At 42.9% G+C, this 12,520-nt stretch overlaps 4 protein-coding genes across 4 annotated transcripts; 3 read left to right on the top strand and 1 right to left on the bottom strand.

Annotated features, from left to right (window-relative positions):
• Positions 1-1,031: 1,031 nt before the first annotated feature.
• On the top strand, positions 1,032-1,844 carry SPS19 (Sps19p; the record flags this gene model as incomplete). Its single annotated transcript, XM_018880239.1, has 1 exon — positions 1,032-1,844. One exon carries the CDS (start codon positions 1,032-1,034, stop codon positions 1,842-1,844), a length of 813 nt encoding a protein of 270 aa, XP_018738077.1.
• Positions 1,845-2,033: 189 nt separating this feature from the next.
• On the bottom strand, positions 2,034-4,025 carry ADR1 (Zinc finger protein 420; the record flags this gene model as incomplete). Its single annotated transcript, XM_018880238.1, has 1 exon — positions 2,034-4,025. One exon carries the CDS (start codon positions 4,023-4,025, stop codon positions 2,034-2,036), a length of 1,992 nt encoding a protein of 663 aa, XP_018738076.1.
• Positions 4,026-9,286: 5,261 nt separating this feature from the next.
• Positions 9,287-10,594, top strand: STP22 (ubiquitin-binding ESCRT-I subunit protein STP22; the record flags this gene model as incomplete). The annotated part of the gene is made up of 1 exon (XM_018880237.1): positions 9,287-10,594. The coding sequence occupies one exon, from the start codon at positions 9,287-9,289 to the stop codon at positions 10,592-10,594; it is 1,308 nt and encodes a 435-aa protein (XP_018738075.1).
• Positions 10,595-10,985: 391 nt separating this feature from the next.
• On the top strand, positions 10,986-12,437 carry CBF5 (pseudouridine synthase CBF5; the record flags this gene model as incomplete). Its single annotated transcript, XM_018880236.1, has 1 exon — positions 10,986-12,437. One exon carries the CDS (start codon positions 10,986-10,988, stop codon positions 12,435-12,437), a length of 1,452 nt encoding a protein of 483 aa, XP_018738074.1.
• Positions 12,438-12,520: the final 83 nt, after the last annotated feature.

Raw genomic sequence — 12,520 nt, 5'->3', positions numbered from 1 at the left:
ACTTTCAGGTTGGTGATAGGCGGACTGCCAGGTGGATATACATCTGTTTGGCAAGATTCAGAATGAAAACTCAGGTTAATAAATATGTCTTTAAGATACCTACGGTCATGACTAGAATTGGCTTCGAGCTGGCCACACTTCAAGGTGAATGCAAAGGAGGTGTCAGTTTTGGAAATACAAATATTTTGGGCCGAGGCGGGGGTAAACAGGGTAGCATCCGACCAAAACTGACCATCATATATCATTGAATCCAAAATAGCTGACGACTCTTCCATTGTACAAGAGCTTCCATTGTGCATAATTGATACATGAATTCGAACTTCATTTGTATAGACTGCCAATTCAGGGTTTCCAGCAGTAATGAACAGGCTTGAATCAAAACTGAGGGCTACTTTCTCACAAGAACTTAACACCGTTAGAGGTTGGGACTGAGCAACAATTGGAGCACAACGCATGGTACGTAGATCTAATTTTAGTTTTGGGTGTTTTTGACATTAAGGATGTTGAATATTAAATGGTTTGTACTGGGCTTTTGTGATCTATAACGATCGGCATGTCATGCCAATAGTTTATTGATCCGTAGATAAGATAAGGGTTGTGGCTAGTAAGTCTCGGAGTTACGAGATGCTCTCGGGGGAGATCTGCGCCGGTGAGTCGATCAGTAGCAGCATACCGAGGTCGCCGGATAATCAATAACCAATAACTGGTTTTAACAGCGTTTGACAAGTAATACCAAACTTTATGAGATCAGGCCGAGTCTATGCTGCAAAGGAAAAACTGGTTGAATATACTACCAGATGACCACTTATCGGCGATTTACTTGGTCGGCATTGGACAAACGGCTAATTGCACAGTCCTCGGCTAAACGAGTGCCCGTACAGCTAACTCGTATGTATGAATCGAGCCCCACCTCCAGGCGTACCGGTTATACTTATGTCATTTGTGGGGTTTAGGTGCGACCGAGAAACTTATAAATATAAATACGGAGACATCAATTTTCTATCGTATGCGATTTTCAAAGAAATATAAACATGTCAAAAATCACCTCTCCGTTATTCTCGCTTGAAGGCAAAGTCGCACTTGTAACAGGTGGATCTAGAGGTCTGGGTCTGTATATCAGTGAAGGATTTCTTGCTGCTGGAGCTTCCAAGGTGTATATCAGTTCGAGAAAAGCAAAGGCCTGTGAAGAGGCCGTGGCTGAATTGAACCGATATGCTGAATCGAATGGTTTAAAGGGAAGAGCTTATTCAATCCCAGCCGATTTAGGAATCAGAAAGGGTGTTGAGCACTTAGCTGCTGAGTTTGCCAAACTTGAATCCAAATTGGACATTCTAGTTGCGAATGCAGGAGCTTCATGGGGGGCCGATTTCGAGAAGCATCCCGACTCTGCTATTGGCAAAGTGTTGGATCTCAATTTGAGAGGTGTATTCTCATCTATTCAACTGTTTGCTCCATTCTTGGAGAAGGCAGGCTCAAGCACTGATCCAGCGCGTGTTCTTATTACTGGATCAGTTGCTGGTATTTCATCGGGCTTGAGTGGTGGAACCTATGGTTATCTTGCTTCCAAAGCTGCTGTCCATCATCTCGGAAAGTCACTTGCTGTAGAGCTTGGACCCCGTAACATCACTGTCAACGTTCTCGCTCCTGGATTTTTCCCTACGAAGATGGCCAATGGTCTTTTGGAAGTAATTGGGGATGAGATCACTCAAGCTAATCCCCGTGGTAGACTTGGTACTAAGGAGGACATCATTGCTGCTTCTCTCTTTCTTGCTTCCCCAGGTGGTAACTACATCAATGGTGTCGTTCTACCAATTGACGGAGGCTCCCATCTATCTAAGCTTTAAATTTGATTTTATTTGTTGTGCTATAGGTCAAATTCTCAAAAAAAGCCACTGGCTGGTAAAATATAGCTTATAATTTTTTTTTCCAGCCACTAGAGTTTTGTGAAGTGGAACTCCACCGTATAGTATGCATAGAAAGAATGATAATAGTATATAATTAAATTTAAATAACAAAACCTCTATAATACGAGGTTACTCGGACTCAATAGTCACATCAGATAAATCCACTGCCGACATGATAAGAGCACGATCCAACCCAGTGACATCAAACTCTTCTGGTTTAATTAGCTTGAGTTGTGATGTATTGTATGAGCGACACGTAGAGCATTTTAGCCCCAGAAAATGAAAGGGAACATTGGACTTTGCAGAACAATCGTTGCAGACTATTATGCTCCGCCAGTTCACATATGGTTCAGGAAGAACTTGACTGGCGATCTCAGCGTCAAGTATCCGAAAACTTGCTTCCATATTAATAACTGACCGTTGGCACGTGGGACATTTGTAAGAGTTCCGCGTATGTTCATGATAGCAAGACTGGTGGATTGAGTGACCACATTTCATAAACACCACAGTCTCGGTTGATGTGAACATGAACTCGCCACAAATAGGACAGTCGCACTCTGTCGAATGCTCAATACAACGATGAGCATTCTCTAATTCAATGGACATACACACGTTGCAAGTCTTACAGTGGAAAAAATCTTTCCCGAGACCCTTACCGATACGGCATATTCCACAGTCATCACAATGAAAAATAGATTTATGAATGTCGTCGTCCCAGAGTTTGCAAATGTCACAGTAATATCTAGCCATGATTTCATGGCAAGTGCGGCATTCTTGAGCTGCTGGCTGTGCCGTTTTGCAATACATGCAAACCATATTCCGAGTATCCCTGCGAATAAGTTTATGAGTCTCTTCTGCGTCGTGACACATTCGGCATGTGTACCAGCTATCGCATGTTGAGCATTGTAGTTTACACCCTCTTTGGTAATGTTCACAGCCAAGAACTTCGCAGGTTTCATCAGTGTAGGAAGGTTCTTTGTCTTTAGCAGTTATCACCGATAGGGATATGTCTTCATCATCGACGTCATAGTCATCGTCATCGTCACCTACTTCTCCGTCGTCATCTAGATCATCAAAATCATTCTCATCGCTCTCATTATCACCATCATTTACATTTTCTAGTTTGACACGATTCAACCTATGACTGATGTTATCTTCTTCGACTTCCGCTCCTTCAATTTTCAGTCCTTTTATTCGATAGTAGTTTTCAGTCATTAGTGTCTGTACCATCCTGTCTCGTTCTCTATCATTAAGGTTCATTTCTTTTATTTCCAAAATTCTCTGTCGAAGCTCTTTTTCACTCAGCAGATCGGATGGGGGCCCCAACGGGGAGGGGCGTGTAGGCCCACTATTCATGCTTTTATGTCTGCTGAGCCTTCGCTGTCTCAACAATAGCCTACGCTTGCGATTCTTGCGTTGTTTTCTCTTTTCTTCGTCCTCTTCAGCACTATTAGTTGCGCTATTAGTTGCATTTACTGGCGCGCTACTGGATCTTGAGGAAAGTAAGTTGGTGAGGAACGCCCTGGCACTGTACGAGCCACTACTTCCAGTTTGAGTATGAGAATCAGTATCTACAAATCCAACATGGTCTATTGGAGGAGGAACTTCTGGATCCTTAGCTGCTATTATTCCACTTGGTTCACCATATGGCGATAAATACTGCTGAATAAGCCAATGGTAATGCTCTAAAGACATAAATCCATAATACGAGCCACTTCCAGAGCCCTGGCTAGGATTGTTATCGTTGGTATTAGCCGATGAGAAAAACGGGGCAAATGAAAACCTCCCAATCAAATCCATTTCATCTTCCTCACTTTCGCTCTCACTATCAATAGCAGATCCACTAACTGGTCGTATTTTGTTGGCTTTAGCTTTTTTCTTTTTACGGGAAACCCCCTTCCCTTTGGAGTTACCGCTAGACTTGATTTTATTCTCGTCTGATGGATTTCCGGCAACTTGAGTCTTATCATCACTATCGTCAAATGTCTTCAAACCTGTATCTACCGTAGATTTACCATCCTCTATATCACTCCTAATCTCCGCAGTACCATCGCCTTCTCTTTGAAACAAGCTGGAAAGGGGCCTCCTAATATGAGCCAAATATCCATCAAAAGCCTCCATTTTCTTTGATATGAATCACTTCGTTACTATAGACGTTTGTCCGTTTGCCGAATCAAATTTGGCACACTTAGATAATGTCTAAAGACTCGTTGATTTATCAACTTCTGCTTAGATAGAGATGCCTACCACCACTCACTAATTGTCTGAATAGTCTAATCAACCCTCTCGACTAACAGGCACGCTTTGGCCCTTTTTGTTTGTACCAAAAATTCCCCACTAGACCCCTCTGTTAAATATGAAGTGATCAGATGTAACCGAATCGATCGCAATATTCCTTTATCGCGCGCCGACAAAGTCACGTTATCATTACTTTTTGCGTCTAAACCTGACCGAGGCTGGATCTTTCCAGCAGTTCACATAAACCCCATAGTCACGTATCTTATAAATATTTCAACCTGGGGTTAGTGATGTGATTCAATCTTGCCTTTCTCCCATTCAGTCTCAAACTGTCTCGGCCTGAATGATTTATAATTTTCCCGAATGCATATAGAGACAGAGAGGCCCGCTCCCCACCATAATGAATTATGTTGGATCTGTCTATCGGACTCCCTCGTTAGCATTTTACGAGAAACTTATCCAAGATGGTTTAAATATAGCAAAAAGTGGTATAGAATACTAATTTTTTTGTGCCGGGCCAGGAGCTTCGGACTCACACAAACTAGGCACGACAAAATCTATCCAGCCGAAGACATAAAAGCCGCAGTCGCGGCTTTTATGTCTTATCTAATCAGAGGTTCATTGCATGCATCCAACACTTAGTTTTCGATACCGAATACTTGTCGACCACTACTTCGCACCGAAGGTTATATTGTAAACATATTTTATCGACTTCAATCGAATTGTTATATACCTTGTCGACAGGTCTATTGTATCATTAACAAAGTTCAACACATTATTTATATAGAATTCTCTGACTTGGGATGACGAACGACCTACAGGAGTAAGTCTAACTGTGGCATACCTGGCAAACACTGCTTTCTTGTTCATTAACGGCACAACAATATTAATTCCTTTGTTAACTGTTGCCTTGGACTTGTACAATATAGTGTTTCGCAAACGAAGAATTTGGAAAATTCCTTTGAAATGATCTAACATAAACAGGTTTTTCCTCCAAATCCCACCTATAACACGAGTACTCATGCTCAGTTCAATTGCAATTTTTATTGTCACCGCAACCAACCTAGTCAGCGCATTATATTTCATAAATGTTTGGCAGCTGACAGTGTTTAGTTTAGAAATCTGGCGCCCGAGTAAGTATTAGCATCAAGAATAGAGGTTACACTATATTTCATCTTTCTACAATTGGATGAGCCTCGTGATTTTTGTGTATGATTATTATTATAGTCTGGATGAACTTTCACTAACTCTTGGAACCAGTAACGGCGTTCGCTATAGGGTTTGGGCACCCTTTAAAGAGAGCGATGGATATTCATGTTCGTAAGTGGTCTACCATGCATATGATGGGAGCATATGTGTTACCAACCAAATTTTCAAGTATAAATAGGCGCAGAGGGGAACTATAAAAAGCTTTTTTATATTTTTCGTAAATCTCGTTTGTGCTTATTTATAGACTACTTGTATAATGCCAGATTAGGTAGAACGGGTTCAAGTGGCTTTGTTTACAATGGTCTATAGATACTCGTTCTATCTGTTTTTGGCGTGGTTGCGTATAGCTACATCCTATTACGGTGTTTGTTCGCTTCTGTTGAAGGATCTGGGAATGCTAAAGAATGGTTCTGGAGCTGATACATGCTAATAAGTACATTCCAGTAACAATCTTGAGCATTGCCGGAACCCTTCGACAGTTGGGTTCGAGCACCAGAAGCTATCTTTGTTGTTCCTGCTAACATGCTCTTCTACTTCACAGTATACACTTACAGCCTAAAACTAGAAGAAAACAAATTTGGATCGAGCACAGCAGACTACCTGTTCTATGTTCTTTTCAATGCATTTTTCATCTTGGTAAGTTGGTCTACTTATGGTGAACGAGCAAGTGAAAGAGGTTCAACCGCAATCAAGTATAAAGATACTCTCCTGTTTCTGCCCCGATTCCTTTATGCTCCATAGGTTTACGGGTTCTGGTGATGGAGAAGATCAAGCTGTGGAGCTGTCCCTATGATTTGATACTTCACTGGGATGGCGCTGCGGATCGTGAGAATGTGTGGCAATCATAGTGCTTGTCAACTGATTTAGCTTTGTTGACATGGCCTTGTTGCACTCTCTATATCTTATATTGTTTGGCGATTGGATTTGATCATTCTTTGTGCCTCCGGCAATGAAAGTTCTACAGTCCTTGTAGCCTTTAAAATCGATAGAACTAACTAGCTTTTTTAGGCAGCTAATGTATACGTCAAAGGATATGTGTTCTTGCCGGCACTCATGATGGCATGCACATATACTTGGGCACAAGATCACGTTGACGAGAAGGTGAGGTTCTATTTCCTATCTATTAGGGCAGTCTATCTTCCGGTGTTAATGTTGTTCTTGGCGCTCGTCTTGGAAGGAACACAAGGGGCCTTGCAACTGGGAACTGGATATTTGTCGGCGCATTGCTTCTTGTTTTTTGATACTCTGCTTCCACTTGCTGGAGGGCGCCATTATCTGGCAACTCCACAATGGCTTTCTCGCATGGTACCAGGACAAAAAGCGGATACAAGTAGCGAAACTTCAAGTCGTGGTTTTGGCACTACATTTAACCAGCGTCCAGCGGCGGCCTCAGCCTCGGCCTCAAGTTCTTCTTCTAGACCATCGTCTTCCAGCCGAGGAGGAGGATTTTCGTCATCGAACTTTTTCCAAGGTAAAGGTCATCGTTTAGGTAGTTAAACCAGAAAAAATAGTCTCGAGTGCTTCTTTTAATAATAGAACAAACGAATGTGTTGAATCAACATAAGATCTTGCATTTGAAATGCGTTTGTCTAGAGGGAATCTATGTCTAATCTAGTGATCAGAGTGAAGCTAAAGACCCTTTTGAGTTCTAGTAGCTAATCACTGAACGGCAATCTGGGCATTGCCAAGCCATAAATTCCAAATCAGCCTTCGTGAACGCACGATCTCAATAAAACCCATTAGCTAGTGCTTGGACTCCAATTGGATTTGAGAAGATAGCGGGTCTGAGGCAGGGCCTCAGACTATAACTTGCTGTAAGAGCATTTAGGGCTTATAAGTCTTGTGATGCAAGGGCCCTCATCAAACCAAAACTCTTTTCTACTGAGGTTCAGTCTGAATGTCTCCATTCAGTCTAATCCAAGCAAGCGACTCCATTTAAAGCTATCTCTTCTTCTGCTTCATAGATTGGATTTCGCCTCTGATAGAAGTTGAAAAATATAAATTACGTTACAGATCAATTGCATAGTCACACATCGTCTCACCAAGAGACCACTTTCATCACGGTAATATTTCATTACTCTGCGAATTCCGGTCGTAAATCCGATCGCTTTGGCTGGACTAATGGATGCAACTGCGCTAAGTATGTAATGGCCCACATTATATAGCACATTGAGAGTGTAAGAATTATACAACTTCTCCATACAGTTGTGCTATCTCCCTTGGGGGCAAAAACCCATGCTGCCGTCGAGGCTCCAGCAACAAGTATTAAGACCAATACAACTGTCCAGCTGTATTTGCGTTAGATTTCACGATTGTAGACTGCCTCATATATCCCCGCTATTTTAGCCGCTTGAGTCGTTTCTTGCCAAGGGCAACAAGACTCAAGGATCCCTAATCGCAAACTTACCCACTCATTGTGTACTTTTTGTGCCAGTTAATATGCAATTACGTGAGTCTTTTAACACCCCAAATACGATTGGTTTGTGTTGAAAGCTAGCAGAAATGTTCTTTTCTGCGCGCAGTGGTTCGTGAATTGAATCGCGTGGGTACCGTGATTCAAAGACACCTTTGTTAACAGCCCAATTACTGATGCAGTGCTGAGTGCGCAAAATATCGCCCGTCGGTGGAAGTCCAGCCAAATATCGAGGAAAGGTTTGATCAAAAGGGTGTTACTGTAGTATGTTCAGCTAAGAAAGGCTCTCCGTGTGCTTGTCTCCTTAAACTAGTAACGGTGCATGGAGCTGAACAGGGTAATCCCTGTTGGCTGCATCTGTAATTGGCGGCTGATTTCTCCATTCTAACTCGTGTCAGGGTCTGCATGCATTGTTTGTTACAGATAATCTGCCTTTCGCTGTGGTACATTTTCCAGTCCCCCACTGCCCCCAATATTCCAGCTTCATGACATAACAGACAGCGATGAGGCTTGATCGGATTATTTCAGTAGAGGTGGGAGAACTGATGGATTGAGACTCCTCAGCTGTTGAAAACTAGCCCAAAGTTATTAGTAAGTGCTTCTGGATCTTCATTTAGTTGCTGTGAATTGGAATAATTTAAATTTGACTTTGGAATGAAGAATCTTAAAAGCAGTCAAGGTAGCAAGGGCTAAAAAGTGTGAGGTTTTCTGAAAGGTTGATCAAAGACCCTGCAGGCGTCTACCGTTATGCAGGGCTATGGGGGAGCGACAGTGATGCATTTACCATAGAAGTGAATTTTAATTGTGATTTAGGATCAAAGCCACAAGAAAAAAAGTAGATAGCATAATGACGCGGATAGTTTAGATGGTCTATGTTATATTTTGCCAGCTTGGAGTTAGAAGTTATATATCACTGGTTGACAATAAATGGATCTACTTAAAGACTCTTGTGGGGGAGGGGGAAGGGGGTATCTCGCACGGCTACACAGCTTATCGCCAAACTAGCGGACAGCCAGAGCTGAGGATGAGTTCCAGTTACACATGCGTCCTTACCAGGTCGATATAAAATAGAAAGACAGAGCCATTGTGAGAATCTCATCAGCAATGAGTGTACAGAATGGACAGGGACCAGTGAATCCTCCTGTTCAGCTACCACGAGAATTATTGGAATGGCTTTACCGGGTTCTGGCACCTGTAAGTAGGAAACAGTAATGGAAGGACTTAGGGGAGAAGTTAAATGCCGTCTCTAATGCCATTCAATTTCGCTAACTATACTTAGGAGTATCACGACCCTAATAGGACCTACGAACATGTGTCGCAACTATTAGTTGATTTCCCTACATTGAGACCTAGGACCAAAGTATATACGGACGAAGCAGGTAGACCTGAACTGCTTCTTTGTATACATGGAAATTTGCCGACTGTATTTGCAAATACAGTTTATAGAATCCCAATTGAGATTTGGGTACCTAAGTCGTACCCAAATTCTGGCCCTTTTGCATTTGTGAGACCTACTCCGACAATGATAATTCATCCTGGTAACTATGTGGACACGAACGGAAGGTGTTACCATCCATATTTGACGTATTGGTTGGACAATATCGCTACAAGCTCATTAACTGGATTTGCAAAGGTGTTAAGCGAGGCCTTCTCTAAAGAACCCCCAGTATACGCTGCATCTCCTATAGGTTTGCCAGAAGTGTTATCGGGATCCAATCAACATCAAGCAGCCAGACCTCAGCCACCACCTCTGCCGCCAAACCCAACGCATCATGATCGACCAGTACAAGCAGGATTAGAGAGTGGACCATTTCGACCTCCTCCACCCCTTCCTCCTCTGGCGGCAACGACCGGACACAATCGTACGCAATCCCCGGGGTATCAACCACCAAATACTATTCAATCTCCGAGACAACAACAAGACTATCGTTCTAATAGTTATTCAAGTTTCCAAAGCCCGGTGTCACAAACTGCCCAGTCTCCATTACCTCCACCGCCACCACCGCCACCACCACCTCCAACCTCGAACCAGTATCAATATCAGTACCAACAAATACAAACACAACAGCATCCATTTCAGCATCAACAAGTGCTTCAGCATGGCCCTCAAGTAGGCCCCTCGCACCTGGCATCCCAATCTTATAACTCTGCATTCCATCAGGGGAGGGCTTCACCCTACAGTTCTCCTCCACCGCCAGTGCATAAAACAGAAGTTAAGCAGGTACTGGACATCATGGACTCTGCAATTGACTCACCAGGCACGCCATCTCTGGCATCAAACTCTGCAAACTCTCAGGCTTCATCAGTTCCTGTGCCCGTCAAACCACCAAATCCCGAAAAGCTAGCAGCACTGCAGCATCTCAGTGATCAGCTTAATTCTGTTGTCGACACAATCCTCAAACCCGAAATTGACACTGATGAGCAAGCCATATTTCAGACGAAAGAACTATTAAACTGGTTTGATAATGCTGTCACAAATGAGAAACGTGGTTTAGAACACATTATATCTGCATCGAAACAGAATATGCCCGTGCTGCGCGAACGTATCGAACAGGCCAAACGAGTAATTCAAGAAGCCAAATCCCGACCTGATCCTAAAATTGATGATATTTTATGTGCCGAAAACATCGTGTTTAACCAGCTATACGATGTTGTTTGCGACGACCTCGCTATTGAGGACACTCTCTACGTTCTCGACAAAGCCCTCGACAACGGGCGCGTCAAATTAGATACCTATCTAAAGCATATCCGTTCTCTCGCACGCGAGCAGTTTATGAAAAGAGCTCTCTCCAACAAGATAGGCTCAGTCGCCCAGCTCTCTGGTGCGTAATCTACTAGATGTACATCATTATATCTCTATCAATATATAACCTCGAATCTGCGCTCGGCGCACCACTGGCATACAAGTACAATGGCTGTCTGTGTGAATATGCTCGTCGGTAGACTCATGATATAATCTGTAATATAACACTGCTATATAATCAATTCGCAAGCATGAAAAAATGTCAAAAAAATCCCATTGATTAATACTCTGCCGCAGTTGTCGCCCCAAGCAGGGATTGGACCCTGCACGGCAGGTTTGCATCTAATTGGTTTAGGGTATTTACACCGAAAAAGATTTTTATCACGAGTGAAAAAAAATCGAGCGAGTTGAAAAAAATCGTAGTCTTTATCTTGTAGTTCGACGACATTTTTCAAGTGAAAAAAACCAGACCGCAAAAATGTCAGACGGCGACGTGAAAATGCAGGAATCGACTGAGTTCTCTATCAAGCCAGAGAACTCCAAGGCTTCCACTGATACCTCGACTTGGCCCTTATTGTTGAAGAACTATGACAAGCTGTTGGTCCGTTCTGGTCACTATACCCCAATTCCTAACGGATGTTCACCTTTGAAGAGAGATTTGAAGAGTTACATTTCCTCTGGTGTTATTAATCTGGATAAGCCCAGTAATCCTAGTTCGCACGAAGTTGTTGCTTGGGTTAAGAGAATTTTGAGAGTTGAGAAGACTGGTCACTCTGGTACCTTGGATCCTAAGGTCACTGGTTCTCTTATTGTCTGCATCGATAGAGCCACTCGTTTGGTTAAGTCTCAGCAAGGTGCCGGTAAGGAGTATGTGTGTATTGTTAGATTACACGATGCTCTTGATGACGAGAAGGACTTGGGCCGTGCTATTGAGAACTTGACTGGTGCTCTCTTCCAAAGACCTCCTCTTATTTCTGCCGTTAAGAGACAGCTCCGTGTTCGTACTATCTATGATTCTAAGCTTATTGAGTTCGATAATGACCGTCACTTGGGTGTTTTCTGGGCTAGTTGTGAAGCTGGTACTTATATGAGAACTCTTTGTGTCCATTTGGGCATGCTCTTAGGAGTTGGTGGTCACATGCAAGAGCTTCGTCGTGTGCGTTCTGGTGCTCTTTCTGAGTCTGACAACAGTGTCACCTTACACGATATCCTCGATGCTCAATGGGTTTACGACAACACCAAAGACGAATCATATCTTAGAAGATGTATCAGACCTTTGGAGTCGCTTCTCTTAGGATATAAGAGGGTCGTTGTTAAGGACTCTGCTGTGAACTCTGTTTGTTACGGTGCCAAGCTCATGATTCCTGGTTTGTTGAGATATGAAGACGGAATCGAGCTTAATGATGAGGTTGTCCTTATTACTACAAAGGGTGAGGCTATTGCTCTCGGTATTGCTCAAATGTCTACTGTAGACCTCTCAACCTGTGATCACGGTATTGTCGCCAAGATCAAGAGATGCATTATGGAAAGAGATACCTACCCAAGAAGATGGGGCTTGGGTCCTGTTGCTCAAAAGAAGAAGCAACTCAAGGCCGATGGTAAACTTGACAAGTTTGGCCGTGTTACTGATGATACTCCTGAGGCTTGGAAGTCTGCTTATGTTGATTTCCGCGGTGATGCTGCCAATGGCACTGTTGATGCTCCTGTATCTGCCCCTGTTGCTGCCCCTGAAACCCCATCCAAGCCGTTGATTGAAGAGGTTTCAGTTTCCTCTACTCCAGCTACTGCCGCTGATGACGATGAGTCGCCCAAGAAGAAGGAGAAGAAAGAAAAGAAGGAGAAGAAGGAAAAGAAGGATAAAAAGAGAAAGGCTGATGATGAAGATGAGTCTGAAAAGAAGAAGAAAAAGAAGAAGTCCAGCAAGGAGTAATCTTCTCTTTGTGGCGTATTTGGATTTTATGTATTGTCTATATTTTTATTATTTTCTTGTATTTTAAAGTATTCTGTTGCACT

Source organism: Sugiyamaella lignohabitans, chromosome B (genome assembly GCF_001640025.1).
Source record: "Sugiyamaella lignohabitans strain CBS 10342 chromosome B, complete sequence".
NCBI classification, from domain to species: Eukaryota; Fungi; Ascomycota; class Dipodascomycetes; order Dipodascales; family Trichomonascaceae; genus Sugiyamaella; species Sugiyamaella lignohabitans.
This window is presented reverse-complemented; position numbering and strand designations above follow the sequence as displayed.